At 45.7% G+C, this 19,257-nt stretch overlaps 1 protein-coding gene across 1 annotated transcript in view; it reads right to left on the bottom strand.

The window, feature by feature from the left end:
- Nucleotides 1-19,257, bottom strand: part of LOC147896983 (CDPK-related kinase 3-like) — a 76,052-nt gene that overhangs the window by 34,923 nt on the left and 21,872 nt on the right. The window contains exons 3-7 of the mRNA XM_087381470.1: nt 6,701-6,742; nt 6,450-6,558; nt 6,012-6,090; nt 5,470-5,766; nt 5,253-5,359 (exon numbers count right to left, since the gene is read on the bottom strand). Coding sequence (XP_087237596.1) covers nt 5,253-5,359; nt 5,470-5,766; nt 6,012-6,090; nt 6,450-6,558; nt 6,701-6,742 — 634 coding nt within the window. The remainder of the gene's footprint in view (nt 1-5,252; nt 5,360-5,469; nt 5,767-6,011; nt 6,091-6,449; nt 6,559-6,700; nt 6,743-19,257) is intronic.

The following is a 19,257-nucleotide window of genomic DNA, read 5'->3' as shown; positions in this document are numbered from 1 at the left end:
GTACTGAAAAGATTCCTTTCTACCAATTCTGAATTGCACCTACCTTCCTCAACCACGGCCTTCCAAGAATCAAAGGATAGGCTCCCAACCCTGCAGGCATTACATGACAATCCACTCAACATGAAACACTGAATGCCTCAACCTCCAGACCAAGTACTATCCCTAAAGTCTTCACCTTGGAGTGGTTTGCCATTCTGATGCGATAACTAGAGGAGCGAGATATCTTCAATCCTAATCTTTCCACACAAGCCTGGGTAATCACACAAATCTGTGCACCTCCATCTATATAGGCCTCTCCAAAACCCTTTCCGTTATGCCAGGCTTCTACAGCAGGTAAAAGATCCGGCAACTCTGAGACAGACATCAGCTTAATTGTACCTTTATGAGAGTTCTTCTTTGCTGGATTTACAGCCCGCCTCCATTCTTTTTTAAGCTTTGGGCATAGACCAATCATTTGAGCAAATGTAATGTTCGGTTTCCTCACTCCCTGCTCCTTCCCCATGGGATAATCTGCAGTTCTGTACTTCCTTCTCGGCTTCCTGCTCTTCTTCTTTTGGTAGGTCATCATCTCCTCAGACTGCTTCCCCTTCTTTGCACTCGTACCAACCTCCTCTTCTCTATCTCTCTTCCCTAATGGCATGACATCTTTAACTTCCTCCAACTCCAACAAGCCAAATGTAACTGCCTTACCTTTCCCTTTCTCTTCTGCAGTGGCTTTACAGATTCCAGAGGTACTAGGCTGACCTGCATCTTTTACTTCTACACTATAATCATTCACTCTATTATTCAACCCTGTTGGCAATGGATAAACATCACCTCCAGCATGAGGAGGCTTATCACAGTGTGTGCTGTAATGTCCCCACTCTCCACAATTAAAGCACTGGACACAAGGTGTAAATGACCCTTGACCTCGTCCTGCCTGCCACACGCCTGGATTATTTGAAGAAGGCATGCTGCCTCTACCATATCCACCCGATGATCTACCTCTTCCCCTACCATTCATCAAGTTCAAACTCAAACTCTTCATAAGCTCCGACATTTCATGAATTTCTTCTTTCATATTCTCCTCCTCCTTGACTTCAGGCTTCCGTATTTCTGGCTTCACATGAGAGAGAATTTCAGGCACATGCTGAACCATTGGCATCTCTTGCATCATTTGTGACAATCTTATCTGCTTCCTCTCCTTCTCTTTTGCTACCCTGAGAGCATCCTCATAAGTGACCAGCTCTTTACATTCAATCTTTATCCTAATCTCTGACTTCAGACCAGCAACAAACCTATCCTTTTTTATGACTCTGGGAGGAACTTCAGGTAATAAGGCCACCTGCCATTTATTCCACAACACAGTGAACTTACCGACATACTCATCCACTAACTGAGTCGGCTGTTGCTGCAATAAACATAGCTCTCTCCAAATGCCATCAAGATCTCTAACACACATAAACCTGTCCAAGAAAGCTGTCCTCACCTCTGGATAAGTCAGGTTTCTGTGAGCACCCTGACCATCACGCATGCTTGCAGAGAAAGTCTACAGCCAAGTTCTCGCTTCTCCCAACAGACAAAAGGATAGAATCTGAAGAAGAACTTCTGGAGCATTCCTGTCTTTAATAAGAGCTGTAAACTCCAAGCACTCTAAAAATCTCTCTGGGTCTTCATTGGGCAACCCGTGAAATCGAGGAAATTCATGAGCCATCTCTCCTCTTAACTGACTTCTATCAAACACACTTCCAACCAGAAATACCACCCAACCTCTTCTGGGAAGAAAGCAAAAAATAATCACTCTACTAAAGGAAGCTTACCCTGCATCTGACTGCCGTTCTTCTTCCTAAGAGCAATCATTTTCAAAGCCTTTTGAACCTTAGCACGGAGACGTATCACCCGAAGTTCAACATCAAGGCATCTATCTCTCCTATGTCCACACTCCCCACATAACTCACAATGAATCACTCTCATACGAGGCTTTGTCTTCATAGTTTCAATCCCTAACCACACAGAAATTCAAGCAACATTCCCCAGCCAATTCTTCTGGGCCGTTTTGTCTTGAGTACCCAATCTCAATTCAAAACTCCTCCTGTCCCCAGCAAGATCGCCAAAAAAGATGATAAGGAAAAAATGGAAAGACAACCAGGAATAATGTACTTCACCACGTCAGATAGGTGAGACTTCATCGGGATCAGCTGTAATGTGGGCTCGTAGAGGGTGAGCTTATGAACCAGATTCCAGAGCAGATATCCAAAGGACACAAATAACAAGTCAATCTCCCACACAATCTGACTAGAACACACACAGACTCATGATCTCAGCCAGACCACGATTCTCTGCATCAGCTCATGTGCAAACGACTGTCCTACTTGTGGCTATGCTCAGCCAACGAAACAGCTCGCTATCTCTGGAGGTCCTCAGCGCCAAGGTCTTCTCAACGCACACAAGCTCACAAACTCCCTTACGTAAAGATAACTAACAGCGTCCGCAATAGCCCTTCTCTCCCATTCGATCTAAATTCACCACGTAGCCGTAGCCCAGGAGCACCCAAAGCTTATCCTTTCCAAACCTGGAGTCCCTTTTTGCCAAGCATGCAGTCGGAAATCCCGGTCTCATCACGTACGTAGGCCTTTTTCTTCATAGACGCTCAGCCCTTCGCTTATGCACACACACTCTTTTTCATCTACCGAACCCCCCCTCCTAGAGTGTAGCCCTTCAACCAGCTAGCAGTTGCGCTCCTTCAGCTGCTCTCTCCTCTTCACCCTACGAGCCTCCCACCATCGCAATGGCCTCCAACCAGCCCGCAAGCTCTTCGCAGCCCAGGTCTCTCCGCTCTCTCCTGCCACTTCCCCCTCTCTGCCAGCCCAAGCTCCACGTACCATGCTTGCTCATTGATGAGAAGCTTCCCTCTTCTATTACGTAGCCACATGCATGAGCAGGATGCCTTCCCAATCAGTCCAGCCACCTCAGCCTAATCTGCCACCTCACCAATGACATTTTACCACTCTCAAGACATTTCCCCCAAATCACATTAAATGCACATTTTGGACCTTTAGTCACACAATTCCCACACACATTAGCATGCACATTAAAGCTTGCATGCACCCCTGTACACACACATGAAAAGCCCCTTGACGTGGGCACCAAAACATGTCAAATTCCCGTAGCATGCAAGTGCACATTGACTCAGAATAATAAAATAAAGAAACCCTTCATGACTTGATTTACATGACCCCAAAAACATTTCACTTGACCACACACTAGACACCCTTGCTCTGGAAGTCTAGTACAACCACATTGCATTTCATCATTTCCCATGAAGTCCCTGCAAAACATACTTTATTATCTCAAAAAAAATATACATCAGTCCATCATGCTTGTGAAAGAAAAATCCACAAATGCCAAAAGCCCACACCTACCCTGGATGTGTGCAACTATGTGCCTACCCACAGCTATATACAGTGCTAAAAAACTTGATACAGATTTTGTCCTATCACCGGCTGTTTGCCACCTATGTCTACATTCCTATGTCTACATTCTGCTGAATCTGTGCCTCACATTTTCTGGCACTGTCCACATACTTGTGATTTCCTCGCTCTCATTCGTCAAGGGCTTCGAGCAAGATTTTCTACTGTTACTTTTAGCAGGTTCTTCTGGTTATTTGGTTTTGATCCCGCTAGACAGGGTTTTGATTTATTTTTCGTTTGGGTGCGCTATTGGGCACTTTGGACTCTATGGATGGACAGAAATCAGAGAGTCTTTGGTGATCCTACTTTTCCATCTTTCGTTTTTTTCAAACGATCTCTGCGGCAATCGTTTTATGATTGCTTTCAGACTCATTTGATTGATCATGATGTATATATGGCTTATACTGAGATTTTCGATTGAGTAGTAGTTACTCCGGCTTTGGAGTACCTATGAATGTAATTATTTCACAACAATAGAATATTTCTTCTCACCAAAAAAAAAAAAAAAGTGAGAGAGAGAGAGAGAAAGAAAGTTTATTAAAGTCTTCAAAAGAATGATGGGTCTATGAGACTGTGAAAAACCTCGTACAAACGAGCTGTAAGGGTGGAGCTACTAATCGAGCATCCACACCAATGCAGAATGCAAAAATGCAAAATGATAGTACTAAGTACAACATAGTCATGTCAATGGTCGACTACATATCAATCTCATCATCATCATCATCATCATCGTCGTCGTCGTCGTCGTCGTCATCAGGACATCAGGGTGGATGAAGCAATGGAGGCATGAAATCGACGATAGAGTGTTGTCGGCTACTCACGGGTGTGGCTCTATGACGTCTCCTGGTTATGGCTCTGCGTCTAACAAGGACCACACTAACCCCCGTCGGCCGGGCTCCGACTCCGAACAGAGAGGGGATGTCCCCAAGTGTAATTTGCGCGTCAACCCTCTATCTGAGTTGTCGGGTCACTAGCTCTAGATTACGATCATGTCGAGGCCACGATCATGTCGAGGCCTCATCTCGTGGGTGTCCATGTGATCTGGCAGGAAGAAGTCCATGATAGAGCTCTGAGAAGGATCTGCTAGGAAGAAGTCTGCTCCTGTCTCTGTGATCGAAGTATCCTCTCGCGGTACCTGACTACCTCACGGATGAAGCCCGCCAAACATCTTTGGTCTGGGTAGGAGGGAAATCAGGACAAAAGCCCAAAGCTATCTCTGAAGAGGCAGTAGAAACACCCTCGGATCTCATAGTAAACAAGGCACCTGAAGCTCCATCTCAACCTCCTGCATGTCACATAATGTGCATATGCGCCTCTCCCTGGGTAGGCCCTCTGCTCTGCCGCTCTCGATACGAAGTCTATGTGAAGAGACCCGGAACTGCCCAATAGAGATCCTCAGTGAGTGGGGTAGGTGGATCTGCATATATTCTGGTGGGTCAATGAAACCCTCCTCTGTGATGTGCAAGCAATGATCTCTGTAGAAGCTGAACTTCACTGGGAGTTCGCTTGGTCCCCACCAGGTCCAGAATGTGTGTAGCTGCAAGAGATCCTCAGGGATTACCTGGTTGACCTTGTGTGACAGGAGGGGAGAAAACGGAGCATCCATACTGTACTGGAAGGGAGGGAGTTTCCACATGAGAGAGAGAGAGAGATGGAGGATTTCCAAGGAAGAAAATAGCAAGTGGATCTTGGACCTATCATAACAATTACAAAATAAAGAAATTAAATCCAAATTTTCCCTTTCCCAAACCAAGCGAAATGTTACTATAGCCTTCCCATAGGGCAGGCCAATGATATGTGTACCTTTAGAGCTGCTCGTTTCAATGAGGAGGACCGAAGATATGCTTTCACTAATTTATAGACCAGAATATCCAAAGGGATTTTATGATCTCCACGAAGCCATGGGTGTGCTGCACATACAAGAAAAAGTACTAAGTGTACGAATGATTTTTTTATCAAAGTGCTTTCAAGAGAAACTGCAATCCACTTCCTGTGTGTAAGCAGGCTATCATAAACTTACTTAGGGCCTGGGCAGCTGACATTCTCCTGCGTAAGTCTTTGCTAAGAAGACGCTTGACAAAGTCCTTTGCTTCTGGGGAGATAGAAGGCCATGGCATCTCATCAAAGCTTGGATCAGCTCGTATTACCGCCCGGAAAATTCCAGACTCCGTCCGTGCCCAGAAAGGGCGACTCCCACAAAGAAGAATGTATGTAATGACCCCTACACTCCAAACATCAGCTTCAGTGCTATATGACCGATGGAGAACCTCGGGTGCCACATAGTAGGCGCTTCCCACAATGTCATTGAGTCTCTCCTCTGCAAAAGGTCAATTAAAAATGGAACCATAAGGATAGAATGATACTCAACAAGTAATGGCTTGCAAAAGCGTCAAAAATTTTATATAATCAGCCAATATACCAACAAATACTGTAGATACTTTGTAAACAATTGGCACACTGCAGTCAACTATATGATAATAAGGCATCCTACACAAGTGACAAAATAGTACAGTCTCATTGGCTGAAAGCACAATTATTGAATGATCAGCATAGCATAATAACCTGGCTTAATGAAATCTGATAAACCAAAATCTATAGCCTTCATTGGTGCAGCCTCATCCATGGTAGTGAAAAGAAAGTTCTGTATGCAGAAGATAGACAACAGTCAACTATAAGAATAAATTTGTGAGGAGGGCTAGAGCATCATTGTGAATTTCTGTATGCAGAAGATAGACAACAGTCAACTATAAGAATAAATTTTGTGAGGAGGGCTAGAGCATCATTGTGAATTTTGAAATTTAAGTTGCCTCAAGATTAAGGCTGAAAAGATCTATCATGAGCTTGTTGAGCCACACATATCTTAAGACACATAAGGTATCTTGGAATGTCAATATTCATATCAACATATCTCGATATAAAGCTAAAAAGTTGGAAGAAACAACATAGGGCATCCATCATCATCCCTTTTCACACCAACAAGGATGGCATGAAGCAATCAACCTCTGGCTTCAGATCCCGATGAACAACACCCTGTGAATGGCAGAAAGAGACTATGTTCAGAATCTGCACCACAATGACTTTTGCATCATCCTCTGAATACCTCCCTCCCCTGCCAAGGTAAACTGTGAATGTCACTACAGATTGCTTTAAGGAATATGAAAGGAAGACCAGCATAACATAATTCCCGGACAACTTTGCTACACTTGTAACAAACACAACTAGCAAGAAATAAAATTCACACATTGCTATACCTGGAAAGAATTCGATCTAGCAGCTCACCTCCCTCACACAGCCTGAAAATAACACAAACTTTTGAGGGCTGACTGACACAGATCGTCGTCGGGATTAATTAAAAAGCATAAACGCTTGCAAACATCAGAACAAAAGGCCTACACATGATACAGCACTAAAACTACATCTTTCAACTTGAAATAGATTGAATCTCTGCAGAAGGAATTGCAAGACATACGACAGTGTAGCACAGACTTACGAAAAATCAGCCGGAAGTTCAAACTGTAATGAAGGGGAAAAAGTGGGAAACTAGTGGGAGTTTTAGTGGGAAATTGGGGACTAAGGTTGGGGCCTATATAAGTCAACCCCCTACCACTCATGTATTATCGATTAATTTGAATCTTATCCTACCCACCTCCTTTCCTGCAGTCCTACATGCCTACTCTCTCTCCCTACTCTCTCTCCCCCCTACTCTCTCTCTCTCTCTCTCTCTCTCCTCCTTCCTCTCCCCTACCCTCTCCCCCTTTCTGTCATCCTTGGCCCTCCACCAAATCTGCCCCCTTCCCCTTTGTTGCATTGGTATCAAAGCCCCGTTTTCTGGCATCTTTGCGCTTCCCTTTCACCCTTCACTCTGAGTTACAGCACCACGCTACAGATCTCCTTTGTCTTCCGATCGACTACAGGCGTCAGACGGAGGACAACCACAAGAAACACAGTACCAATATAGCACCTGACGACAGTCAACAAGCTAGCAACAAAGTTCTTCAGAGATCCAACGCAGCATCACCATGAATCATCGCCAGCCACTCAGTTTCATTTTCCATCAATGACCATGTCACCTACAACGTGCCACCCATCATGTGGTGCATCTGACTTGCAGACAGCCACGACCATCAACAATATCTAGAAGCGGAAAAAGGAGCAAACAGCAAGCTAAAGGCAGGCTAAAATGAAGGTGGAATCTCGCCACTCCATGCTTATAGAACAGGCTCAGATTGAAAGGTGCGGCAGCTACGATGGAGAGCAATTGACGGTCCATTTCTCTTGAACCCTTCAAATCCCCCGTTCTATCGCCCGTGAACAGCTTGGAGCCTGTGTGCCTTCTGGAACAAGGCTATCAGCTCAGCTGCATCCACAACGCAGAGAAAAAGGCTCTGTCACCATTGTTTTATCACGCAAATTCTGCCTTTCCGTCACCGCCGTCCGTGCATTGGTTGCAACAAACATTAGGAAAATTAATTCCTAGGTTAGCTTTTACTTTGGATTAGGGTTCAGTTATTGAGGTTTGGCTAGGTTAATTGGATAGCTTGGGTTAGGTTTAGTTAGCTAGGTTAGGTTGAGTTAGTGGTGTTAGGTTAGGTCAATCTAACTAGGGTTGGGTTAAGTTATGCTTTAGTTAGGTTAGACTAACTAACAATCCTAACTACCTTAGGAGTCTTAGGTTAGTGCTGTACTAACTGTCCTAGGTGACCTAGGACCCCTCCAAAAAAAAAAAAAAGAGGAGCCTTTTTACAATCTCTTATTGAAGGCCTTCCGCAGCCCCATTTGGGCTCATTTAGGCCCCATATTGAACCTCTTCGACAACCTTCCTTTGAACTTCTCCATCGGCTTTTCGTGGTTCTACACACTATATCAGGGGAAGCCACACATTCAAGCTTCCTCTCTCTCCCGTGACAGTCACCATGGCACCCAAGCATGCCCCTCATGATACATTGCATGACAGCGATGACGCTGCTCATCATGAGCAATTGCCTTCACATCCACTGGTGCAACAGAGATCCCTACTACTCAGCCTCTCTCTCTTGCATCTAGAGAAGTGCAAGCACAGTTTTTGGATGCCCTTGCTTCTATGCTCCAGGGTGCTTTTCGCCAAATAGGACAGCAGTTCAGCTAGCAGCTTACCACGGCCATGGCTATGCAGGATACCACTCTTGCCCAGATGGGACGGTAGATTGGTCAGCAGATCAAATCTGCCATTTCTATGCAGGATAAGGGTAAGCAGCCCGCATCCCAGCATGAGGATCAATCAGATAGCCATTATGAGTTTTCGGGCCCACGCTGAGGGTTTATGGTTGATGCACGCCGTGCCTATGAGCACCCATTTTTTGTACCCTCGCATGCACCCTAGCATGGGGATTATCTCGATTTAGATGTTGCCTTACTGTGTCACAGAGCACTTTCTTGACAGATGCCAGGCCAACTTTCGGCTCACAATTTTCTGCTTCTACGCAGGCTGAGCTGTCTATACTTGGCCAACCTTCGGGTATGTATACATTTAGTACTGCACCAATGAGTATGCCTGGATCTGGTTTTAGGTTGCAGGCAGCTGAGGTCAATCCCCTTCTCACGCTTTTTACTGCGCCATCTTTTCAAAGAGATACCTTTGGGAGACAAACTCAGCCAGGGCTACATGCTTCAATGGCTCCAACAGTGAACATTTTTAGCCAAACACAGCCCGTACATCAGGTGGGTGGTGTTACTATGCAGCAGAGTGCTGGAAATGGGCAGCAATTGACCATGGATGATATGCTTTCAGATGCCTTACTCTCTTACCGGGCTTTGCCTGAGGATGTGCGGGTACAGCGTCCAGGGCAGATCCATGCCATGTATGCATTGCCATCTGCCATGGTCTTGACGCCATGTGTTGTAGCCACTTTGATGAGTCCAGGTACTTTCCTTTTTCTCTCTAATCTCTTCCCCCATGGCAGCCATAGTGTTGCCCATGTGGCCTTCCATCAGTTGTCAGGTCCACCCCCTCCCATGCTCGGGGGCTTACAGATGGGGAGGTGACCTTCCCAACATTTTGGCTTACAAATGCATAAGGGAGTGGACACAACCACAAAATCCCACCCAACTCATAGGCTTTTTGGGTCTTGCTTCTTCTTACAGGAGCTTTATTGAACATTTTGCCAAGAGGGAATCCCCCTCTCACTAACTTGTTGAAAAAGGATGCCTTAAAGTGGTCAGAAGAAGCACAACTCAGTTTTGAGGACCTCAAAGATGCCTTGAGTAATCCACATGTACTTGTATGCCCTGATTTCTCACGGCCCTTCATTGTAGAGACAAATGCAAGTGGCAAAGGCTTGGGGGCTGTTCTAAGACAATAGCATGGAGTTATCGCTTTCGAGAACAGAAAATTTGAGGCCAAGGAATTGAACTATCATATTTATGACCAGGAAATGTTGGCTATCACACATGCTTTTGAGAAATGGCACCACTACCTATACGGTACCACGATTAAGGTTAAGATGGATCATAGGACACTCAAGTACTCCCTTACGCTTGTCCATGAAGCAGCAGTTCACTCCCACGATTTCAACATTGAATACAAGAAGGGGGGGGGGGGGGGGAAGTGGTTGCCAATGCCTTGTCTAGATGTGGGCTTGTAGTTTATCTGCCGTTTCCACCATCTATCAGGAGTGAATTCATGGGATTTATGAAGAATATATACAGAATTCAAAGGCAAACCCCATATTTTTGGAGTTACAGGAGCCTTCAAGCCAAGAACATGCTGAATTTAAGCTATGTATTGGGCTGTTATGTTGCAAGGACAGAATTTGTCTTGTGCCAAATTCAAAGTATAGGCTGCTTTTTTTGCATGAAACGCACTCATCTCCTACGGCAGGACATGAAGACATATGAAAAGATCAAACAAAGCTTCATCTGGGATGGCATGTAGAAGGATGTGGTTAAATATGTCACTGAATGCTTGCCTTGCCAACAAAATAAGGTGGACAGCCAGCTACCCACAGGTTTGTTGAGGATCCATCTCAACATCATGTGTTCATATGTTCATAGCACTAACACATAGAGTGCTATAAAGGAAAGGGTTAGAAACCCTAACCCTAACCCTAACCCTAAAGGGTTTGTATATATTCATCATTTTCAACTAAATCTAGTGTACAGCTAGTCATTTGTGGTGTACTCTCTAGTTGTGCCCTCTCTCCTCATCTCCACTCTTCCCCTCTCTCCTCATCTCCACTCTTCTCCTCTCTCTATATTTGTTCATGGTATCAAAGCATCCTGCCTTCCGCTGAGGCATTGCAATCCTAGTGGAAAGATTGATCGAGAGATTGAGCACATCCCATTCTCTTCTGTTGAGAGAATTTCCTTCCATTGAGTGAAAGGTTTCGATTGAGTGAGAGAGAATTCCGTTCATTGCATCTCTTCCAGTGAGAGAATTCTTCTCTGTTTGAGTGAGAGATTTGTGAGAAATTCTTCTTCTTCTAGTGAGAAAGAGAGATAGAGATTGTATTTCGAGAGAGAGAGAGTGTTCTGAGAGAGTTGAGAAAAGTACATCTGTATTCAAGAGAGTTCTTTGAGTGATCCTTACTGAGTTTGTTCAGAGATTCCGAAGCTCAGGATCTAGTTTTTCTCAGAAAGAGGGTTCTAAAGTATCAAAAGAGGTGGCCGACTCCTCTACCTCAGGCAAACCACCGACTGCAAGCAAAGAACAAGCTTCCAAATGACCATCAACCAACTCGAAGTTCGACAGCGCATGACGTAGACACTAGCCGGCTCTACAGCGCCACAGGCCGCTCAGCCACCCGACAGCTCTTTTGCAACGCCAACGAGCCTCACGGTGTCTAAACGCCACAAACGCAGCAACCAGCTCGGACCTCCTACAACAGCACCATTAACCGACCAACAGCTGCAACAAACGCTAGCCCACAAACTCCGCCACGCTCCAGCCAAGCTCTAAGTGCAGCCTCACAACATCTACAGCGCAAAACAGGAACGAACGATGCACACAAGCGCATCCCAAAATAGCCGGCTCCCACGTCTCCCAGCGTCCCATCATCGAACGGACCTCCACGAGCTTGCTCCAACACCGCTTCAAACAAGCCTCAACCGACAGACGTAGCGAGACCAAGGCACAGACCACCTACGAGCTCAATGGCCAACCGAGCCAAACTATATACAGCACCAGTCAATGCATGGCTGCCATCAATACTTCAACAAGGGACCCCTCCATCAAGGTACATACGGGCTCAACGACGCCCACAAGCACGCATAGGTAGCTTCCACAACGCTCCAATCTCCCATAGCGCCATCAACCAAAGCCTCTACGAACAACACAACACTCAACGATGCTGTGCTCCTCTCCAAAGACTCCACGGACAACACATCAATCAACAACGTTGCACCTCGCTCCGGAGACTCTACAAACAACAAATCAATCAATGACGTTTTGCCCTGCTCCGAAGACTCCACGAACTACGCCTTCAACCTTGGACGGAAATCTCACCATAGTCTCATCGCTTCGGAGACTCCACGGACTACGCCTTTGACCCCTGACGGAAATCTCACCGTAATCGAGATCTTTCCAGATTTCGACAGAATCTCAAACTATTATGCCTAGTCTTATCCCCCGAATTGTCTTGATTGGCACCTCTTCCATCCATTTTTCTTCAACATGCGATCATCTTTGCTTTCAATAAGAAAATCTAAAGTTCCATCATTATCCTTCTCATGGTTGCTGCCAAGCGCAAAAGCATTAGAGGTTGCATGAAGGCCTTTGAATGCAAATATATTCAAATAGAATCAATAGATCATCTGCTGGATGGCTGGGGATGGAAACATCTTACAATATAACGTAAATAGAATGCTCTCAATTCGCTTCAAAAGCTTGCCCACAGCACCTTATCTAGTGACTCGTGGCACACTATCTACCACGTGGATTCTCTGCCATGTCAGTAGGGCATACCCACAGTGCCACACATCACTACCTATCCGCACGTCATCAATTTACTAACACATAACACTTGCCATGTCACCCACGGCTAACATGTCATCACGATTGCCACGTCACCATGTCACATCACATCCACATCATCCGCCCATGTCAACAGTGACTCATCAGCCATGTGGCACACAAAATGAACAAAGAGAAGGAATTATTTGCTGCTTTTCATCGCTCGACGGTTGGTCTAGATCTAGATTAGTGTAGCGTAGTTCATCCTTAGAGAAGAGAACTCCAAAGCAACCAATCGAAGCCATGCCCAAAAATTCCCAAATAGTACCTATTCAGAGTCAGTCCCTTCGCTCACATGCGGTTTCACACATTTCCTAAAACCCGACCACCATCAATTTAGTGAGCAAACTTCACAGTTTTTTCAGAGGCATTGGCTGATTGATCAGCCGGTAGATTGCACATTATACACCCATGCCACCATTGTAAAGCCCTCATTGGCTATTTTCCGGCATTGTGCACTTTATTTGAGCCTTGTAAAGCCTCTTGGCTATTCCCGGCATCATTTGCCGCAAGCCTTGTAACAAATTGGATTATATATTGCAGTTCCGTAGAAAAGACCCAACAGAGGGTACACGTAGCGGAAGACTTATAGTAATGCCCAGGAGCTCACACAATGAGCCGTGTGGGTGTGGAATCACAAACTTCTTTACTTATGTGCATACAATAGGTGTGCAGACTCATCAATAGACAATGAACCAACCAGATAGAGAAACCACCAAAATATATTTCCGTCCACAACTATGGACACAATACAAAAGAGACAGATCCAGAGTCCCACCAATGGTGTGGTCCTCTGATCTTACCACAAAGTCCTTCTCCTATCTGCTGGCAATCTCTAGACTAGAGTCCGCGTGCTCCACCTCGAGCGTGAGTAGACTTTCCGTCCAGAATGATCCTCTCCACCTTGCTGTCTGGAAACCAGCCTAGGTGGGCAGCCTCCTGCAAGCTAAGTCTGCAGCACAAGGTACTTCTTTCTCCTCCTGACTGGAGGCCCAAAGGTAGCCCTGCTGCTGCTCCTTCTGCTGGTGGAATTGCTGCTCCAGATGATGTTGAAATGAGGCCTGAATGACCTCTTTATATAGGCCCAAGAGCCTGGCCAGCCAACCGACCCAGCAGCCCTAGAAAGGGCCGACTGCTGGTCGGTTCAGCCCCCTGCCCCTGGCCGACCAAAACCGACCCCACAGCTCCCCATTTATGAGACTGTGGGCTGCCCTTTTGGGGCTCTCAATACAAGGGCCCTTGGCCCACCTTTCAAGGGCAGATGCCCTATAAATACAGGGTCCAGCCCAGCCTTTGCTCCCCTCGCCTTGCCACGTGGCCCTGCGCCACTGTCTGCCTCCATGTGAGGCCTGTTCCAGCCTGCTGTGCTGGCCTGCCAGGTAACTTTCCAGGCCCCAAAGCACTGCTGTTCCTGCTGCTGTCATTGCGCCTTGTCCAGGGCTTGCTGCAGGTCGGGATCCTGCCTGCAACCCTTGCCATCCGGGTCGCCTATTCCGTGACTGCATCCTGCCATGAAGGCGCCTTGAGCTGCCTCTGCCAGGCCCTTCACTAGCACCTGGGTGCCATGCTTTTGTGCTTAGGTTCACCCCCCCCATGCTCTCCTCATATGGGGGCTTACAGATGGGGAGGTGACCTTTCCAACACCATCTTCACCGACAATTCGGATTGCAGTTGATTCAGACAGTGATTTTCACAAGCACTTTGAGTACTATCTTGCACCATGTCTACGACTAGCAATCTCAATTTAAAGGCATCTGCTAAGGTAGACAATTCTAACTACGGCACATGGAAATACCAAATGGAGACAATTCTTGTACTTCAAGACAAATGGGAGTCTGTCGATGGATCTACTTCTAGACCATCTGACGGTCCAGCAATAGCTTCCACCGTTGCCGCAGCACAAGCAACGGGATCTACACCTGCACCAACAATATCCGCACTCGTAGCAGATCTTGCCATTACCTGAGCATAGGCAGTATAGGACAAGAAAGACAAATATGCATATCATTTGATCAAGCATAATGTGCAAGATGTCATGCTTGAATAGCTCAACACAGTCAAGACATCAAAAGAAGCATGCGGTATGTTTGCTCTTTACGAGTCTAAGAACACTTCCAGGATTCTCACACTGAGAAACCAGAACAACCAGAGTTTCCGCAACAGCAATGAAATTGGTCATGCTTACGTACTCAGGATCAAGGATTACAACAATCAACTCGCATCAGCACGAGAGACTATGAATCCCGTAGAAATGGTTCAAGTCATCTTGAATCGACTACGATGAGGGATACAAGAATCTAGTCCAGAGTATTGCCATTCAACGGCAAATACCAACATTGAAAGAGCTACAGTCAGTGTTACTTGGTGAGCTTAGGATGCAAGCCATTCACGCACGCAAAGGTCATTCCAATGATCAAGCATTCACAGCTTCAGATAGAAGCAGAGGCAGAGATAGAGCATTTCAACGAAGTGGTCATCATCAGCAACAAAGTCATCATCAAGGTCAGCATCCGCATCAGCATCATCCTCAGCAGCATTGACATCAGCAACCAAGAGGAAATCATTCCAACAAAGGGAGGGAATGCATCCACCAATGTGTCAAACATTCAGTGCAACTACTGTCATAAGTTTGGACACTATGAAAGAGATTCCTAAAGAAGGCCTCTCGATCACGACGTATTCTTGATTTGATACATACAGATGTATGGGGTTATGCATAGACCCGCAGCATAAATGGTTCACTTTACTACTTGAATTTCATCGACGACTACAGTAGATATTGTTGGGTCTACTTTCTGGAAAAAAAAAATCTGAAGTCTTTTTTAGATTTCGGGAATTCAAAGCTATGGTTGAGAAGCAAACAGGCAGAAAGATCAAAGTCATGAGATCAGACAGGAGGTAAATACATCTCTTCAGCATTCATGAACTTTTACAGAAGTAATGACACTTAAAGACAATTCACATGTGCAGATACTCCTTAGCAGAATGCAAGAGCTGAAAGAAAGAACGGTAATTTAGCAGACAGTGCTAGAGCAATGCTCAATGAGAAGCATCTTCCAAATCAGTATTGGGCAGAAGCAATTGCCACTGCAAACTACTTGCTTAATCGGCGATTCAAGTGTTGGAGAGGTCACCGCCCTATCTGTAAGCCCCCATATGAGGAGAGCATGGGGGGGGTGAACCTAAGCACAAAAGCATGGCACCCAGGTGCTAGTGAAGGGACTGGCAGAGGCAGCTCAAGGCGTCTTCATGGCAGGATGCAATCACGGAATAGGCGTCCCGGATGGCAAGGGTTGCAGGCAGGATCTCGACCTGCAGCAAGCCCTGGACAAGGCGCAATGACAGCAGCAGGAACAGCAGTGCTTTGGGACCTGGAAAGAAACCTGGCAGGCCAGCACAGCAGGCTGGAACAGGCCTCACATGGAGGCAGACAGTGGCGCAGGGCCACGTGGCAAAGAGGGGGATCAGAGGTGTTGGGCTAAAGGGCAGTGTGCCCACCCACTTGTACAGTGCCCATGTATACTCATATATATATGATAGAGGAATAAGCTGGAGTAGCTTTTGCTCCACCACTTTTGGTGTCTCCTATCCCTTTGTGTGTGCTCTCCTCTCCCACAACTGGTATCAGAGCTAAGGAGAGCTTGGTGAGTGTGGCCAGCAAGGTTAGAGAGAAGCAGCCTGGTATCAAAGCGCCGAGGTCGGCGTCGGAGACGTAATATGGAGACTCGGCTCACTGGGAAGCGACGCTGGGAGGTGGCTTTGGTTTTGCCAGTCTCCACGACGATGGGCGCAGTGATGAGGAGCTCTTGGCTGCAGGTTGTTGGAGCTGCACTGTGGAGGTGTCATTAGAGAGGCTCCCGTGAGCTATAGAGTGAGTCTTGGAGGTGGCTGGAGCAAGCAATCGTTGGAAGCTGTCGTATGAGTCTTAGAGGCAGCTTGTGTCTTGGAGCTCGGTCGTAAAAGCACCGTTTAGGCTTGCTGCTGCTGCTAAGGTTGGAGCTTTGAGCGATGCACTCTTGAGGCTGAGCCTTCATTGGAGAGCATTGTTTGGAGAGGGCTGTAGGGAAGCTCTTTGTAGATGTAGCTGCTGCTGATGGCTCGTGAGCCACTGCAAGCTCTTAGATGGAGTAGATAGGAGCCTCTTTCTCTCCATACCCTTCTCCTTCCCGTGAGCAAAGGAAGAGCAGCCCAGTGATAGCAACAACATCCACTTTGGAGAAAAAAAGTGAGTTCTTTGTTTTTAGTCTGGAAATCTGACAGTATTTCAGACAGTTAAAGTGAGCAGAATGCCATTTTCGACAGCAAGTATTTGCAAATCCATAAGGATTTAGGCTCGGTGCCCAACAGAGGAGTCGGAGAACTTTGGAAGGGCTACGTTTTCTCTGTTGACAGCTCGGTCATCCGAGTTTACAGTACACAGTTATTTACTGTCCAAAATAGGGACAGTTCGTGATCAGTGTGCAGACAGCCATTTTGCAGACTGTATATTGGCAAATGCATACATGTTGATACACTTTGGCAAGTTGATGCATTTTGGCAAAATGATGCAGTAAATGTCACTTGGTATATGCCATTGGTGATGCATTTTGGATGCATAAGTGAGTGGCAAATACATACAATTTGATGTTCACTTGAATGCCAATATAATGATGCCATACACATGCAGTAAATGCATTTTGGGGACTCTTGAAAGGCATTTTTTATTCTCTGGTATGCAATTTCCAGAAAGTGGTTTATGCATTGGATGCCACAGTATATGCAAGTATTTTGCTCAGAAATTGGATGTTCAATATCTGGTTATGCTTTGAAGCCCACGAGAAAATGATTGATATTCTTGACTGACAGGTCATTGAATAGTTGCTGCTGTTTTTTTTTTTAATGACAGAACAGTCATTTTCAGGACTGAATATCTCTTTCCTGGTGCGGAATTGCACATTGTGCCGAACTGGAAAGTTGTAGTTCACAGAACATACTACAACTTTTCTTTTGGGAGCAAGTTGATCCGGTATAAGCTGCAGGAGTTACAGCCTCTGCAAAACCACAAAAAGTTGCAGTCTACTGTCTATTTGTGACCAATGTGCAGGAAGCTGTTTTTCAGGTGAGAATATCTGAGAATCCACAAGGATTTGGCTCTTGAGATCAACTGACAAGTTGTAGATCTTTCTACCAGCTACAACTTTGCTGTTTACAGCTTTGGCATCCGGTCTTTCAGTGAAAAGATATCGCTGTTCAAAAACAGGGACAGCGTGTTATTTTGCCCAAAGTGGCTGTGAGGTATTGTTGTAGGGATTTCTCTTGCACAACAGTGAATTGGGAACTCACAGTAAATTACAGAAAGTGATTGGGATCTCACTTCAGTCCAACAGCATTATTGGCATTTTGGCAAATCACTTTGGCACATTTGGCAAGTGGTGAATGCTTGATTTTGTTGCCAAAGGATTGCACACTTGAGGTGATGCATTGGTGTTGCAGTAAATGCCATTTCGATGCATTATGGATTTGCATTAATGGATGCCGCACTGATGTGTATGGATAGTTGAGCTAGGCTCCTATTGCCATTGGTTGAGTAGGCATTGCTCATTTGGTTTAGTGCATTTCTTACTTGGATTGCCAGGCATTGGCAGGTTACTGGGCTGCATATATTCTTGTTTATGCCTCTTTATGGCTGAGTGCTTTTGAGCATTGGATCAACCAATTTATTTGGAGACCTGATTGGTCTGGACAACACTATATATTTGGTCATTTGGGTTGCCTATTGCACTATACTGCTCTTTGGTTGTGAGCTATTGTGCCACAGATATGGCATCTACAGCTGGTAGTGCCCTCTTTGATATTGAGAGGTTGGATGGATCAAACTTTCAGTATTGGAAAGAGCAGATTTATGATGTGTTAGTGCAGAGGAGGCAGCATAAGCCCATTCAATGCAAAGGTGTCAAGCCTAATAGCATTAAACAGAGTGATTGGGATGACATGGATGAGCAAGCATGCTCTATCATTCAGTCATCACTCTCGAAGTCAGTCTACTTGCAGGTACATGATGGTGTACAAGGTGTAGACTGCCATGCATATGAGTTCTATACTCGTATATGCCGGATGTATGACCATGATAGTGTTATGTTACAGCATGATGGGCTGAAATGTCCTGATGGGCTGAAATATAGCATTGATATGCACTCCAAAGGTCGATCAATTGGTAGAAACAGGTCATGTTCAAGGGGGAATTCCAAGAGCAAGTCTAGCTCTCGGACTTGTGTTAGATGTTTCTATTGTGGAAAGTATGGCCACATGAAAAAGTATTGCTGGAAATGGCTGAGAAAATACAAGAAGAAGAGCAAGGTTAAGAATGACAGGAAGAAGGAGAAGAAGCATGTTGAGCTTCAAGGCATGGATGCCAAGGTTTCCACTGACAGTAGCAGTGATGAAGGCATTCTTTTGTCTATGTCTGACACCTCCTTCTTGGCCACTGATGTACCCATTCTTGGTGATTGGATGTTAGATCCATGTGCTTCATGTCATGTGACCCCTCATAGGTCATGGTTCAGTGCATATCAGGAATGCATTGTGGAGAGTGGTTTGATGGGCATTGATCATTCTATGGATGTCTATGGTTAAGGGGATATCCACCTTGTTATGCCTAGTGGCTCTATTCTTGTTCTACAGAGGGTTAGACATATACCAGGACTTGCTACAAGCAAGATCAGTACTGGACAGTTGGTTGAGGCAGGTTATCATGTCTCTTTGGGTGATCGTGCATGGAAGATTGCTAGAGGCAATCTGGTTATGGCTAGGGGATCACGGGTTGGATTCTCTTATGCATTGCAT

The sequence above is a fragment of the Dipteris shenzhenensis genome, chromosome 11, assembly GCF_047967505.1.
Source record: "Dipteris shenzhenensis isolate YYH24624 ecotype China chromosome 11, Dip_SZ_1.0, whole genome shotgun sequence".
Taxonomy (NCBI): domain Eukaryota; kingdom Viridiplantae; phylum Streptophyta; class Polypodiopsida; order Gleicheniales; family Dipteridaceae; genus Dipteris; species Dipteris shenzhenensis.
The sequence above is the reverse complement of the archived record's forward strand: the minus strand, read 5'-3'. Positions and strand labels throughout refer to the sequence as shown.